At 55.3% G+C, this 16,347-nt stretch overlaps 1 protein-coding gene across 20 annotated transcripts in view; it reads right to left on the reverse strand.

Moving 5' to 3' along the window:
- The window catches only part of LOC139405484 (peripheral plasma membrane protein CASK-like), a 190,505-nt gene that overhangs the window by 138,876 nt on the left and 35,282 nt on the right, over positions 1-16,347 (reverse strand). For all 20 annotated transcript variants that reach the window (XM_071147841.1, XM_071147840.1, XM_071147836.1 and 17 more), the window contains exons 2-4: positions 15,784-15,889; positions 3,163-3,240; positions 2,810-2,882 (exon numbers count right to left, since the gene is read on the reverse strand). In XM_071147841.1, the coding sequence (XP_071003942.1) occupies positions 2,810-2,882; positions 3,163-3,240; positions 15,784-15,889 (257 nt within the window). The remainder of the gene's footprint in view (positions 1-2,809; positions 2,883-3,162; positions 3,241-15,783; positions 15,890-16,347) is intronic.

The raw sequence follows: 16,347 nt of genomic DNA on the forward strand, positions 1-16,347 counted from the left end.
CCCATCTCCACAGAGGAACTCTAGAGCTCTGTCAGAATGACCATCAGGATCTTGGTCACCTCCCTGACCAAGGCCCTTCTCCCATGATTGCTCAGTTTGGCCAGCTGTAGGAAGAGTCTTGGTGGTTCCAAACTTCTTCCATTTAATAATTATAGAGGCCACTGTGTTCTTGGGGACCTTCAATGCTGCAGAAATGTTTTAGTACCGTTCCCCAAATATGTGACTCGACACAATCCTGTCTCAGAGCTCTTTGGACAATTCCTTCAACCGCATGGCTTGGTCTTTGCTCTGACATGCACAGTGAACTGTGGGACCTTATATAGACAGGTGTGTGCCTTTCAAATCATGTCCAATCAATTGAATTTACCACAGGTGAACTCCAATTAAGTTGTAGAAACATCTCAATGATGATCAATGGAAACAAGATGCACATGAGCTCAATTTCTAGTTACAGCAAAGGGTCTGAATACTTATGTAAATAAGATATATATATATTTTTTTTAAATGTATACATTTGTAAAAATGTCTACAAACCTGTTCACTTTTTCATTATGGGGTATTGTGTGTAGATGGCTGAGGATATACAGTGGGGCAAAAAAGTATTTAGTCAGCCACCAATTGTGCAAGTTCTCCCACTTAAAAAGATGAGAGAGGCCTGTAATTTTCATCATTTCATCACTTCAACTATGACAGACAAAATGAGAAAAAAAAATCCAGAAAATCACATTGTAGGATTTTTAATTGGTGGCTGACTAAATACTTTTTTGCCCCACTGTATACTTTTGAATCCATTTTAGAATAAGGATGTTACGTAACAAAATGTGGAAAAAGTCAAGCGTCTGAATACTTTCTGAAGGCACTATATTTTACCTGCCAGTGCTGCTGATCCAGTAAAAACTGTAGAGTCTCATTGGCCTGCCGCCCACAGTGCTGACCATGCATAGCTAGGTGAAGGCTTTGTTGTGTGTGTGTGTGTGTGTGTGCTTTTTGGTGTTTGGCCTTTGTTTTGAGATTATAATACTACACAAACAGCTAATATGCAGTATTTGAAGGGAAAGATGTAACACAGTGCTTGCCATGGGGCAATGCATATGTCTTCTGCATTACTCTACAACAAATAGCCTAAAGTAAACAGACACAGGAGCTCAGATTAAGTTAGTGTTTGATTTTAACGGTATTCTTTACCATTCCACAAATATACAGTGAGGCATCGCTCCATCAACACCGTCTATCTGAAAACGGCTAGCTATTTACATGTGTACAGCACATCTTCTAGTTTTAGTAGTCTGATTACCTTGTGATAATGGACTAGATTACAATCAAACATTCCAAACTGCATTATCATTTCTGTTTCCTGGAACTAGAATGAAAACATTACATTTGATGTAATCAGGCATGTGACAGTCTGTGGTTACACTATCATACACACACATGATGCATATACACACAGCGTGGCGAGAAGGGGTTATTATGAATAATATAATAGAGATGTTCTGTGATTTATACTTCTAAGAGATTCAAATTAATTCAAAGACCTTGACTTTCACGCACCTACACACACAAGTTGCTCCATATTCAACAAGGACAGCATCGCCATATTACCTGTGAACAACACCAACATTAACTCACTGTGACAACTCTGTCAACAACAACTACACTACTCATAGTTACTGCAATCAATCTCTTGAGTTGTCAGAGTTAAAATGGCTGACGTTTGACTAGTGGTTCTTGAGCAATATAGAGTAAAGATTGAAAGGTTATTGTTATCTATCCATTACCAGTGCAACAACAGCTCACAGGAGAAGAAAAAGAACAACTGTTTTAGCAGCTTCATCTCAACCTTGCTAAAACCACGGCCAACGTCTTCAACTTGTTACCCAGAGTGTGAGCTAGCGATCTGTTTTCTCACAGTTTCCACACTGAACAACTAACACAAGCTGTGTGGTTTACACTTTACAAACAAGCCTACTAACACTAAGGCACTATATTTCTGTTATAACATGAACACTATCACAGAAGGTCATTATGAAACTCTAAATATAAGCTCTACAGTTGATTTGGTTTTTAGGTAAATATATGCTTCAGTGCTGCTAGAGTGATGTTGGAAATCCCAGACACGGACAGAGGAGGAAACTCTGAGAAGACGAGCAGCACAACTCTTCACGTTCACACTTGTGAGCTATGGGTTAAGGCTTCAGAGTAGGGCAGTAGTCTAAGGAGCTGCAGTTCTGTCCTAGAGGCGTCACTACAGACTCTGGTTCGAACCAGGTATCACAACCGGCCGTGATTGGGAGTCCCAAAGGGCGGCGCACAATTGTCCCAGCGTTGTCCGGGTTAAAGGAGGGTTTGGCTGGGGTAGGCTGTCTTTGCAAAATAATAATTAACTCACTTGCCTAGTTAAATAAAAATAATCCCTGCTCTGTCTGTCTGCGTGCTGCTCTGCATGCTGTGTTTCTTGTCCTATGTTGCTCAGTCTGTCTGTGTCGCTCTGCATGTGCTCACTGCTCATTGTTTGTCTGCATTGTTATTGGAATTGTTTTTAATAATCTGCCCAGGGACTGCTGTTGAACATTTACGTTGATTACTGTTTCACTCTCCCTGTAAAAATAAACTCAAATTCAAACTCACTTAGAAATGTTTCAGACAAACAGCCAGATTGAAAATCACGTCTGGGTCAAGAGAGAATTGAGGAGTGGAGGAGGGGACTGAGCACAGTAAAATCACAGCTAGGTTCCAACTCCAAGTAAACTCTGTTTCCGGGAGACACGTGCACAAACACACATACTGTCAAACGGAGACTAGGGCCTACCTTCACGTCTCGATGGATGACGTTGTTGTCATGACAATATCGCAGTGCCTCTAAGATCTGTCTCATGTAGTGACTGGAGCAGGAGAAAGGAAGGCAGAAATAAAACACCATGACTATTGATTCTAAACAATATTGTTGTAATAGCGACAAGTGGTTATTTCTGTCCATAGTGTTTTGGTATTATTCTCTGAATTTTATTTTTCACTAGTTGTGTTAAATTAAGTTTTGAAAGGTTGAATGCCATACCGAAGTGCAGCCTTGGAGAAATGTGAAGCCATCAGATTGAATGGAACTCAATGCAACAAGAGGAACTATTTCAAATGGAGCATCATGGGAAGTGGACTAGGTCTTACCTGGCCACCGCCTCACTGTAGACGAAGCCAGCGTCTGCCCTCTTCACAATCTCAAAACACAAGTCTGCACCATCCATACTGTAGGAGAGAGAGCAAGAGATAGATGGAGGGAGGGGGTAGAGGAAGGGAGTGATAGCGGGTGAGTGAGTGGAAGAGGGGGAGAGAGAGAGAGAGAGGGGGGGGGGGATAGGGAGTGGGAGAGGGGTAGAAAGAGAGAGAGAGAAGGGGAGAGAGCGAGACTTCAGGAGGTGAAAAGGTTATCTTATTCAAGTTTGAAGTGTGTGCCACTACTATGGGCCTGTTTGAAAGCTGTGTATGTATCTGTCTGTCTGTCTGTGTGTGTTTATGTGTGCATGTGTGTTTGTCTGTCTGTCTGAATGAGTGTGTCTGTGTGCGTGTCTGTGTCTGTCTGTGTATGTGTCTGTCTGTGTGTGTGTGTATGTGTGCGTGTATGTATCTGACTGTTTACGCGCGTTAATGTCTGTATATGTGTGTTTGATAAAACTCTGGATATTCCTTTAAAATGAAACTTGTTCGTTTTTATCGTATCCTTTGTTTGTGTGGAATCTTCAGGGACCTAAGGGGGGTTTCCTCTAGTGCGCGATCTTTGTCTAGAACAGAGTAGACTAGAACAGAACACAACAGAATAGAACCGAGTAGACTAGAACAGAACACAACAGAATAGAACAGAGTAGACTAGAACAAAACACAACAGAATAGAACAGAGTAGACTAGAACAAAACACAACAGAATAGAACAGAGTAGACTAGAACACAACACAACAGAATAGAACAGAGTAGACTAGAACACAACACAACAGAATAGAACAGAGTAGACTAGAACAAAACACAACAGAATATAACAGAGTAGACTAGAGCAAAACACAACAGAATAGAACAGAGTAGACTAGAACAGAACACAACAGAATAGAACAGAGTAGACTAGAACACAACACAACAGAATAGAACAGAGTAGACTAGAACAGAACACAACATAATAGAACAGAGTAGACTAGAACACAACACAACAGAATAGAACAGAGTAGACTAGAACAAAACACAACAGAATAGAACAGAGTAGACTAGAACACAACACAACAGAATAGAACAGAGTAGACTAGAACAAAACACATGTCACGACAGGCCGTCTCCTTCCTAGGATATCGCATTTCCACATCAGGGTTGGTGATGAAGTGTGACCGCATTGCAGCCGTGCGTAATTGGCCGACTCCCACCATGGTAAAGGAAGTGCAGCGGTTTTTAGGGTTTGTCAACTACTACCGGAGATTTATCCGGTGTTTTGGGCAGGTGGCTGCTCCCATTACATCACTGCTTAAGGGGGGACCGGTGCGTCTGCGGTGGTCGGCTGAGGCGGACAGAGATTTTGGTCCCTTGAAGGCTCTGTTTCCCTCTGCTCCGGTGCTGGCTCATCCTGATCCCTCTTTGGCATTCATGGTGGAGGGGGACGCGTCCGAGGCTGGGATTGGAACCGTGCTCTCACAGCGCTCGGGTACGCCATCGAAGCTCCTCCCATGTGCTTTCTTTTTGAGGAAGCTCAGCCAGGCAGAGCGAAACTATGACGTGGGGGATCGGGAGTTGTTGGCTGTCGTCAAGGGTCTGAAGGTGTGGAGACGTTGGCTTGAGGGGGCTAAACACCCTTTTCTCATCTGGACTGACCACCGTAATCTGGAGTACATCCGGGCGTCGAGGAGACTGAACCCTCGCAAGGCAAGGTGGGTTATGTCTTTCACCCGGTTTAGGTTTACAGTGTCATATAGACCAGGTTCCCAGAACACTAAGGCAAACGCACTGTCACGACTGTATGATACAGAGGAGCGGTACATCGATCCCACTCCCATACTTCTCTTATCTGGTGGCACTGGTGGTATGGGAGGTGGATGTGGACATCGAGCGGGCGTCACCTTCAGAGCCTACTCCACCCCAGTGTCACGACTTCCGAAGGTGGTTCCTCTCCCTGTTCGGGCGGTGCTCGGCGGTCGGCGTCGCCTTCAGAGCCTACTCCACCCCAGTGTCACGACTTCCGAAGGTGGTTCCTCTCCCTGTTCGGGCGGTGCTCGGCGGTCGGCGTCGCCTTCAGAGCCTACTCCACCCCAGTGTCACGACTTCCGAAGGTGGTTCCTCTCCCTGTTCGGGCGGTGCTCGGCGGTCGGCGTCGCCTTCAGAGCCTACTCCACCCCAGTGTCACGACTTCCGAAGGTGGTTCCTCTCCCTGTTCGGGCGGTGCTCGGCGGTCGGCGTCGCCTTCAGAGCCTACTCCACCCCAGTGTCACGACTTCCGAAGGTGGTTCCTCTCCCTGTTCGGGCGGTGCTCGGCGGTTGGCGTCGCCTTCAGAGCCTACTAGAAGGTGGTTCCTCTCCCTGTTCGGGCGGTGCTCGGCGGTCGGCGTCGCCGGCCTACTAGAAGGTGGTTCCTCTCCCTGTTCAGGCGGTGCTCGGCGGTCGGCGTCGCCGGCCTACTAGAAGGTGGTTCCTCTCCCTGTTCAGGCGGTGCTCGGCGGTCGGCGTCGCCGGCCTACTAGAAGGTGGTTCCTCTCCCTGTTCAGGCGGTGCTCGGCGGTCGGCGTCGCCGGCCTACTAGAAGGTGGTTCCTCTCCCTGTTCAGGCGGTGCTCGGCGGTCGGCGTCACCGGCCTACTAGAAGGTGGTTCCTCTCCCTGTTCAGGCGGTGCTCGGCGGTCGGCGTCACCGGCCTACTAGACGGTGGTTCCTCTCCCTGTTCAGGCGGTGCTCGGTGCTCGGCGGTCGGCGTCGCCGGCCTACTAGAAGGTGGTTCCTCTCCCTGTTCAGGCGGTGCTCGGCGGTCGGCGTCACCGGCCTACTAGAAGGTGGTTCCTCTCCCTGTTCGGGCGGTGCTCGGCGGTCGGCGTCACCGGCCTACTAGAAGGTGGTTCCTCTCCCTGTTCGGGCGGTGCTCGGCGGTCGGCGTCACCGGCCGACTAGAAGGTGGTTCCTCTCCCTGTTCGGGCGGTGCTCGGCGGTCGGCGTCACCGGCCTACTAGAAGGTGGTTCCTCTCCCTGTTCGGGCGGTGCTCGGCGGTCGGCGTCACCGGCCTACTAGAAGGTGGTTCCTCTCCCTGTTCGGGCGGTGCTCGGCGGTCGGCGTCACCGGCCTACTAGAAGGTGGTTCCTCTCCCTGTTCGGGCGGTGCTCGGCGGTCGGCGTCACCGGCCTACTAGAAGGTGGTTCCTCTCCCTGTTCGGGCGGTGCTCGGCGGTCGGCGTCACCGGCCTACTAGAAGGTGGTTCCTCTCCCTGTTCGGGCGGTGCTCGGCGGTCGGCGTCACCGGCCTACTAGAAGGTGGTTCCTCTCCCTGTTCGGGCGGTGCTCGGCGGTCGGCGTCACCGGCCTACTAGAAGGTGGTTCCTCTCCCTGTTCGGGCGGTGCTCGGCGGTCGGCGTCACCGGCCTACTAGAAGGTGGTTCCTCTCCCTGTTCGGGCGGTGCTCGGCGGTCGGCGTCACCGGCCTACTAGAAGGTGGTTCCTCTCCCTGTTCGGGCGGTGCTCGGCGGTCGGCGTCACCGGCCTACTAGAAGGTGGTTCCTCTCCCTGTTCGGGCGGTGCTCGGCGGTCGGCGTCACCGGCCTACTAGAAGGTGGTTCCTCTCCCTGTTCGGGCGGTGCTCGGCGGTCGGCGTCACCGGCCTACTAGAAGGTGGTTCCTCTCCCTGTTCGGGCGGTGCTCGGCGGTCGGCGTCACCGGCCTACTAGAAGGTGGTTCCTCTCCCTGTTCGGGCGGTGCTCGGCGGTCGGCGTCACCGGCCTACTAGAAGGTGGTTCCTCTCCCTGTTCGGGCGGTGCTCGGCGGTCGGCGTCACCGGCCTACTAGAAGGTGGTTCCTCTCCCTGTTCGGGCGGTGCTCGGCGGTCGGCGTCACCGGCCTACTAGAAGGTGGTTCCTCTCCCTGTTCGGGCGGTGCTCGGCGGTCGGCGTCACCGGCCTACTAGAAGGTGGTTCCTCTCCCTGTTCGGGCGGTGCTCGGCGGTCGGCGTCACCGGCCTACTAGAAGGTGGCTCCTCTCCCTGTTCGGGCGGTGCTCGGCGGTCGGCGTCGCCGGCCTACTAGAAGGTGGTTCCTCTCCCTGTTCAGGCGGTGCTCGGCGGTCGGCGTCGCCTTCAGAGCCTACTAGAAGGTGGTTCCTCTCCCTGTTCAGGCGGTGCTCGGTGCTCGGCGGTCGGCGTCGCCGGCCTACTAGAAGGTGGTTCCTCTCCCTGTTCAGGCGGTGCTCGGCGGTCGGCGTCGCCTTCAGAGCCTACTAGAAGGTGGTTCCTCTCCCTGTTCAGGCGGTGCTCGGCGGTCGGCGTCGCCGGCCTACTAGAAGGTGGTTCCTCTCCCTGTTCAGGCGGTGCTCGGCGGTCGGCGTCGCCTTCAGAGCCTACTAGAAGGTGGTTCCTCTCCCTGTTCAGGCAGTGCTCGGCGGTCGGCGTCGCCTTCAGAGCCTACTAGAAGGTGGTTCCTCTCCCTGTTCAGGCGGTGCTCGGCGGTCGGCGTCGCCTTCAGAGCCTACTAGAAGGTGGTTCCTCTCCCTGTTCAGGCGGTGCTCGGCGGTCGGCGTCGCCTTCAGAGCCTACTAGAAGGTGGTTCCTCTCCCTGTTCAGGCGGTGCTCGGCGGTCGACGTCGCCGGCCTACTAGAAGGTGGTTCCTCTCCCTGTTCAGGCGGTGCTCGGCGGTCGGCGTCGCCTTCAGAGCCTACTAGAAGGTGGTTCCTCTCCCTGTTCAGGCGGTGCTCGGCGGTCGGCGTCGCCTTCAGAGCCTACTAGAAGGTGGTTCCTCTCCCTGTTCAGGCGGTGCTCGGCGGTCGGCGTCGCCTTCAGAGCCTACTAGAAGGTGGTTCCTCTCCCTGTTCAGGCGGTGCTCGGTGCTCGGCGGTCGGCGTCGCCGGCCTACTAGAAGGTGGTTCCTCTCCCTGTTCAGGCGGTGCTCGGCGGTCGGCGTCGCCTTCAGAGCCTACAAGAAGGTGGTTCCTCTCCCTGTTCAGGCGGTGCTCGGCGGTCGGCGTCGCCGGCCTACTAGAAGGTGGTTCCTCTCCCTGTTCAGGCGGTGCTCGGCGGTCGGCGTCGCCTTCAGAGCCTACTAGGAGGTGGTTCCTCTCCCTGTTCAGGCGGTGCTCGGCGGTCGGCGTCGCCTTCAGAGCCTACTAGAAGGTGGTTCCTCTCCCTGTTCAGGCGGTGCTCGGCGGTCGGCGTCGCCTTCAGAGCCTACTAGAAGGTGGTTCCTCTCCCTGTTCAGGCGGTGCTCGGCGGTCGGCGTCGCCTTCAGAGCCTACTAGAAGGTGGTTCCTCTCCCTGTTCAGGCGGTGCTCGGCGGTCGACGTCGCCGGCCTACTAGAAGGTGGTTCCTCTCCCTGTTCAGGCGGTGCTCGGCGGTCGGCGTCGCCTTCAGAGCCTACTAGAAGGTGGCTCCTCTCCCTGTTCGGGCGGTGCTCGGCGGTCGGCGTCGCCGGCCTACTAGAAGGTGGTTCCTCTCCCTGTTCAGGCGGTGCTCGGCGGTCGGCGTCGCCTTCAGAGCCTACTAGAAGGTGGTTCCTCTCCCTGTTCAGGCGGTGCTCGGTGCTCGGCGGTCGGCGTCGCCGGCCTACTAGAAGGTGGTTCCTCTCCCTGTTCAGGCGGTGCTCGGCGGTCGGCGTCGCCTTCAGAGCCTACTAGAAGGTGGTTCCTCTCCCTGTTCAGGCGGTGCTCGGCGGTCGGCGTCGCCGGCCTACTAGAAGGTGGTTCCTCTCCCTGTTCAGGCGGTGCTCGGCGGTCGGCGTCGCCTTCAGAGCCTACTAGAAGGTGGTTCCTCTCCCTGTTCAGGCGGTGCTCGGCGGTCGGCGTCGCCTTCAGAGCCTACTAGAAGGTGGTTCCTCTCCCTGTTCAGGCGGTGCTCGGCGGTCGGCGTCATCTTCAGAGCCTACTAGAAGGTGGTTCCTCTCCCTGTTCAGGCGGTGCTCGGCGGTCGGCGTCACCTTCAGAGCCTACTAGAAGGTGGTTCCTCTCCCTGTTCAGGCGGTGCTCGGCGGTCGACGTCGCCAGCCTACTAGAAGGTGGTTCCTCTCCCTGTTCAGGCGGTGCTCGGCGGTCGGCGTCGCCTTCAGAGCCTACTAGAAGGTGGTTCCTCTCCCTGTTCAGGCGGTGCTCGGCGGTCGGCGTCGCCTTCAGAGCCTACTAGAAGGTGGTTCCTCTCCCTGTTCAGGCGGTGCTCGGCGGTCGGCGTCGCCTTCAGAGCCTACTAGAAGGTGGTTCCTCTCCCTGTTCAGGCGGTGCTCGGCGGTCGACGTCGCCGGCCTACTAGAAGGTGGTTCCTCTCCCTGTTCAGGCGGTGCTCGGCGGTCGGCGTCGCCTTCAGAGCCTACTAGAAGGTGGTTCCTCTCCCTGTTCAGGCGGTGCTCGGTGCTCGGCGGTCGGCGTCGCCGGCCTACTAGAAGGTGGTTCCTCTCCCTGTTCAGGCGGTGCTCGGCGGTCGGCGTCGCCTTCAGAGCCTACTAGAAGGTGGTTCCTCTCCCTGTTCAGGCGGTGCTCGGCGGTCGGCGTCGCCGGCCTACTAGAAGGTGGTTCCTCTCCCTGTTCAGGCGGTGCTCGGCGGTCGGCGTCGCCTTCAGAGCCTACTAGAAGGTGGTTCCTCTCCCTGTTCAGGCGGTGCTCGGCGGTCGGCGTCGCCTTCAGAGCCTACTAGAAGGTGGTTCCTCTCCCTGTTCAGGCGGTGCTCGGCGGTCGGCGTCGCCTTCAGAGCCTACTAGAAGGTGGTTCCTCTCCCTGTTCAGGCGGTGCTCGGCGGTCGACGTCGCCGGCCTACTAGAAGGTGGTTCCTCTCCCTGTCCAGGCGGTGCTCGGCGGTCGGCGTCGCCTTCAGAGCCTACTAGAAGGTGGTTCCTCTCCCTGTTCAGGCGGTGCTCGGCGGTCGGCGTCGCCTTCAGAGCCTACTAGAAGGTGGTTCCTCTCCCTGTTCAGGCGGTGCTCGGCGGTCGGCGTCGCCGGCCTACTAGAAGGTGGTTCCTCTCCCTGTTCGGGCGGTGCTCGGCGGTCGGCGTCACCGGCCTACTAGAAGGTGGTTCCTCTCCCTGTTCGGGCGGTGCTCGGCGGTCGGCGTCACCGGCCTACTAGAAGGTGGTTCCTCTCCCTGTTCGGGCGGTGCTCGGCGGTCGGCGTCGCCGGCCTACTAGAAGGTGGCTCCTCTCCCTGTTCGGGCGGTGCTCGGCGGTCGGCGTCGCCGGCCTACTAGAAGGTGGTTCCTCTCCCTGTTCAGGCGGTGCTCGGCGGTCGGCGTCGCCTTCAGAGCCTACTAGAAGGTGGTTCCTCTCCCTGTTCAGGCGGTGCTCGGTGCTCGGCGGTCGGCGTCGCCGGCCTACTAGAAGGTGGTTCCTCTCCCTGTTCGGGCGGTGCTCGGCGGTCGGCGTCACCGGCCTACTAGAAGGTGGTTCCTCTCCCTGTTCGGGCGGTGCTCGGCGGTCGGCGTCACCGGCCTACTAGAAGGTGGTTCCTCTCCCTGTTCGGGCGGTGCTCGGCGGTCGGCGTCGCCGGCCTACTAGAAGGTGGCTCCTCTCCCTGTTCGGGCGGTGCTCGGCGGTCGGCGTCGCCGGCCTACTAGAAGGTGGTTCCTCTCCCTGTTCAGGCGGTGCTCGGCGGTCGGCGTCGCCTTCAGAGCCTACTAGAAGGTGGTTCCTCTCCCTGTTCAGGCGGTGCTCGGTGCTCGGCGGTCGGCGTCGCCGGCCTACTAGAAGGTGGTTCCTCTCCCTGTCCAGGCGGTGCTCGGCGGTCGGCGTCGCCGGCCTACTAGAAGGTGGCTCCTCTCCCTGTTCGGGCGGTGCTCGGCGGTCGGCGTCGCCGGCCTACTAGAAGGTGGTTCCTCTCCCTGTTCAGGCGGTGCTCGGCGGTCGGCGTCGCCTTCAGAGCCTACTAGAAGGTGGTTCCTCTCCCTGTTCAGGCGGTGCTCGGTGCTCGGCGGTCGGCGTCGCCGGCCTACTAGAAGGTGGTTCCTCTCCCTGTTCGGGCGGTGCTCGGCGGTCGGCGTCACCGGCCTACTAGAAGGTGGTTCCTCTCCCTGTTCGGGCGGTGCTCGGCGGTCGGCGTCACCGGCCTACTAGAAGGTGGTTCCTCTCCCTGTTCGGGCGGTGCTCGGCGGTCGGCGTCGCCGGCCTACTAGAAGGTGGCTCCTCTCCCTGTTCGGGCGGTGCTCGGCGGTCGGCGTCGCCGGCCTACTAGAAGGTGGTTCCTCTCCCTGTTCAGGCGGTGCTCGGCGGTCGGCGTCGCCTTCAGAGCCTACTAGAAGGTGGTTCCTCTCCCTGTTCGGGCGGTGCTCGGCGGTCGGCGTCGCCGGCCTACTAGAAGGTGGCTCCTCTCCCTGTTCGGGCGGTGCTCGGCGGTCGGCGTCGCCGGCCTACTAGAAGGTGGTTCCTCTCCCTGTTCAGGCGGTGCTCGGCGGTCGGCGTCGCCTTCAGAGCCTACTAGAAGGTGGTTCCTCTCCCTGTTCAGGCGGTGCTCGGTGCTCGGCGTCGCCGGCCTACTAGAAGGTGGTTCCTCTCCCTGTTCAGGCGGTGCTCGGCGGTCGGCGTCGCCTTCAGAGCCTACTAGAAGGTGGTTCCTCTCCCTGTTCAGGCGGTGCTCGGCGGTCGGCGTCGCCGGCCTACTAGAAGGTGGTTCCTCTCCCTGTTCAGGCGGTGCTCGGCGGTCGACGTCGCCGGCCTACTAGAAGGTGGTTCCTCTCCCTGTTCAGGCGGTGCTCGGCGGTCGGCGTCGCCTTCAGAGCCTACTAGAAGGTGGTTCCTCTCCCTGTTCAGGCGGTGCTCGGTGCTCGGCGGTCGGCGTCGCCGGCCTACTAGAAGGTGGTTCCTCTCCCTGTTCAGGCGGTGCTCGGCGGTCGGCGTCGCCGGCCTACTAGAAGGTGGTTCCTCTCCCTGTTCAGGCGATGCTCGGCGGTCGGCGTCGCCTTCAGAGCCTACTAGAAGGTGGTTCCTCTCCCTGTTCAGGCGGTGCTCGGCGGTCGGCGTCGCCTTCAGAGCCTACTAGAAGGTGGTTCCTCTCCCTGTTCAGGCGGTGCTCGGCGGTCGGCGTCGCCGGCCTACTAGAAGGTGGTTCCTCTCCCTGTTCGGGCGGTGCTCGGCGGTCGGCGTCACCGGCCTACTAGAAGGTGGTTCCTCTCCCTGTTCGGGCGGTGCTCGGCGGTCGGCGTCACCGGCCTACTAGAAGGTGGTTCCTCTCCCTGTTCGGGCGGTGCTCGGCGGTCGGCGTCGCCGGCCTACTAGAAGGTGGCTCCTCTCCCTGTTCGGGCGGTGCTCGGCGGTCGGCGTCGCCGGCCTACTAGAAGGTGGTTCCTCTCCCTGTTCGGGCGGTGCTCGGCGGTCGGCGTCGCCTTCAGAGCCTACTAGAAGGTGGTTCCTCTCCCTGTTCAGGCGGTGCTCGGTGCTCGGCGGTCGGCGTCGCCGGCCTACTAGAAGGTGGTTCCTCTCCCTGTTCGGGCGGTGCTCGGCGGTCGGCGTCACCGGCCTACTAGAAGGTGGTTCCTCTCCCTGTTCGGGCGGTGCTCGGCGGTCGGCGTCACCGGCCTACTAGAAGGTGGTTCCTCTCCCTGTTCGGGCGGTGCTCGGCGGTCGGCGTCGCCGGCCTACTAGAAGGTGGCTCCTCTCCCTGTTCGGGCGGTGCTCGGCGGTCGGCGTCGCCGGCCTACTAGAAGGTGGTTCCTCTCCCTGTTCAGGCGGTGCTCGGCGGTCGGCGTCGCCTTCAGAGCCTACTAGAAGGTGGTTCCTCTCCCTGTTCAGGCGGTGCTCGGTGCTCGGCGGTCGGCGTCGCCGGCCTACTAGAAGGTGGTTCCTCTCCCTGTTCAGGCGGTGCTCGGCGGTCGGCGTCGCCTTCAGAGCCTACTAGAAGGTGGTTCCTCTCCCTGTTCAGGCGGTGCTCGGCGGTCGGCGTCGCCGGCCTACTAGAAGGTGGTTCCTCTCCCTGTTCAGGCGGTGCTCGGCGGTCGGCGTCGCCTTCAGAGCCTACTAGAAGGTGGTTCCTCTCCCTGTTCAGGCGGTGCTCGGCGGTCGGCGTCGCCTTCAGAGCCTACTAGAAGGTGGTTCCTCTCCCTGTTCAGGCGGTGCTCGGCGGTCGGCGTCGCCTTCTAGTTCAGCCTACTAGAAGGTGGTTCCTCTCCCTGTTCAGGCGGTGCTCGGCGGTCGGCGTCGCCTTCAGAGCCTACTAGAAGGTGGTTCCTCTCCCTGTTCAGGCGGTGCTCGGCGGTCGGCGTCGCCTTCAGAGCCTACTAGAAGGTGGTTCCTCTCCCTGTTCAGGCGGTGCTCGGCGGTCGGCGTCGCCTTCAGAGCCTACTAGAAGGTGGTTCCTCTCCCTGTTCAGGCGGTGCTCGGCGGTCGGCGTCGCCTTCAGAGCCTACTAGGTGGTTCCTCTCCCTGTTCAGGCGGTGTTCGGCGGTCGGCGTCGCCGGCCTACTAGAAGGTGGTTCCTCTCCCTGTTCGGCGGTCGGCGTCGCCGGCCTACTAGAAGGTGGTTCCTCTCCCTGTTCGGCGGTCGGCGTCGCCGGCCTACTAGCCATCACAATCCATTTTTCTTTTTCCGTTTGTTTTGTCTTTGGTTCATTCACACCTGGTTTTCATTTGTTTTTATTTCTGTGTGTATATTTACCCCTGTTTCCCACTTAGACTTTTGCGGGACTATTTTCATGTTGCTCGTTGAGGTTTTCCTCAGTTTATTCAAGTGTGTACAGTGTTGTAGGAAAAGTAAGGAGCGTTGTTTTTTTTTTCTCCTTCCGTGAGTGACTGACTGTGTGTTCCTATGTGTTGGGCATTAATTGGTATTGTACCTGACCCATTTTGGACTTGCCTATTAAAGACGCTACTTTGACATCTCTGCTCTCCTGCGTTTGACTACCTTAGCTACCTCAGTACAAAGTCGCAACAACACATCAGAATAGAACAGAGTAGACTAGAACAGAACACTCTTCATATTCCACACTGATGGCTTTCTTTCTTTCTTTGTCATTCTTTCTTTCCTTCTTTCAGTCTCTCTCTATAATTTTTCAGCAGACACCGTAGGTAGGACTCACTATCTCTTCCTCTACAGACCTCTTATATTATTTACCCCTCTCGCTCTTTATTTCTTTCTTTCTCGATCACTTCTTCTGCCTCCCTGGCTGCTCTCTTGACTTCACCCTTTCAGCCCTCTGCCATTCTCTCTCTCTCTCTCTCTCTCTCTCTCTCTCTCTCTCTCTCAGCTTTCTCTCTCCTGATACTCTTTCTCTCTCTCCTCTGATTCTCTTCATCTCTCTACTCCAGTCCTATTATCACCAGAGGTGTAGTCCTGCCGCAGCGTACCGGAGCGTCGCTTGCTACTTCTCACTGGTGCTTGTTTACTAAAAGGTCGATCAAAGCTATTCAATGGCCGCAAAGTCACAATGTTTTATTAGTATTCTACACAACAGAACTGAATGGAATAGCATGTTATAAACTGGGTGGTTCGAGCCCCGAATGCTGATTGGCTGACAGCCAAGGGTATTTCAGACATTATTAACTGGGTGGTTCGAGCCCTGAATGCTGATTGGCTGAAAGCCATGGTATATCAGACCTTATAACACGGGCATGACAAAACATTTTTTTTTACCAGTTAATAATAGCAATAAGGCACCTCGGGGGTTGCTTCGTGCCTAAGAACAGCCCTTAGCCGTGGTATATTGGCCATATACCACACCTCCTCTGGCCTTATTGCTTAAGTATAATGTAAGACCAAAAACAGCCCCTTATGAGGTTTTAGGATGATTAGCTGAGTGGTCCCATTTTTTTCTCATGGGTCAACACTTAACAGCTTGTGTACCACGGCACCACTAGGCAAAATATGAGCTTTGATTGAAACAAAATACAGGTAGGCCTATGCTATTGGTTACAACCAGAGGCTCAGGAAAACATAGTTAGGCCAACCTACATAATGTACATACATACTACACTGTAGGCCTACATCATTCAAGAACATCTGAATGCATATTCCCATGAATCTGATTGAGATCAAATTATTGGCATGCAGATGCAGTTTGGACATTTCACAGGTAAAATAACAATAATTATTATTCACGTTTGACAGGTGGCCTATTTTAAAACGAGGTATAATTTGGTGTTTGAAGGTATTCAAAATCTAGACGATACGTGTGGGTGTAGGCAGACGTTGCATTTGGAGGATGAATTTTATGCATATTCTAAAATGATACTCGATAGAATACATCTGTCGGTACAAATGATGATGTCATTTCAGAAATGAAGACGTCAGTGTAGCAAGCTCTTATAGGACGTCTGCATGCAGCTACACCCACTCACTTTACCCATACAGTACGCTGTCTTGATAACTAGCCTAGCTATGCTAGCATTAGCGAGCAGTAGAAATCCATTACCAATGGTCACATCGATTACACCACTAGTGATCAGCGACATGACAGACTGAACTGATGGGGATGGGAGCGACCTCGGATTATAGCTGATCATATTAAATCATATAAATTATAAATCATATAATCATATAAAAAATAATTTTTAGATTCAAAAAAATGCTTATATCCTATGAATATGTATGTTGCTGTGCATAATTGAGTGAGTGAGTGTGAGTGTGTGTGCACGTGCATGTGTAATAGACAGGAACAAAGTTGTGACTCACAACTCGAAGACCATGTAGAGCATGCCATCTGAGCTGTATGTCTCCACTAGCTCTACGATGTGAGGGTGCTTCAGCATGTGGCAGATACTGGCCTCTCTCTTCAGATCTGTGGAGGAAAGAGAGAGAGAGAGAGAGAGAGGTTAGAGGTCAGGGGTTAGAATTCATGTGGCAGATACTGGCCTCTCTCTTCAGATCTGTGGAGGAACGAGAGAGAGAGAGAGAGAGGTTAGAGGTCAGGGGTTAGAATTCATGTGGCAGATACTGGCCTCTCTCAGATCTGTGGAGGAAAGAGAGAGAGGTTAGAGATCAGGGGTTAGAATTCATGTGGCAGATACTGGCCTCTTCAGATCTGTGGAGGAAAGAGAGAGAGAGGTTAGAGGTCAGGGGTTAGAATTCATGTGGCAGATACTGGCCTCTCTCTTCAGATCTGTGGAGGAAAGAGAGAGAGAGGTTAGAGGTCAGGTGTTAGAATTCATGTGGCAGATACTGGCCTCTCTTCAGATCTGTGGAGGAAAGAGAGAGAGAGAGAGAGGTTAGAGGTCAGGGGTTAGAATTCATGTGGCA

The sequence above is a fragment of the Oncorhynchus clarkii genome, chromosome 3, assembly GCF_045791955.1.
Source record: "Oncorhynchus clarkii lewisi isolate Uvic-CL-2024 chromosome 3, UVic_Ocla_1.0, whole genome shotgun sequence".
NCBI classification, from domain to species: Eukaryota; Metazoa; Chordata; class Actinopteri; order Salmoniformes; family Salmonidae; genus Oncorhynchus; species Oncorhynchus clarkii.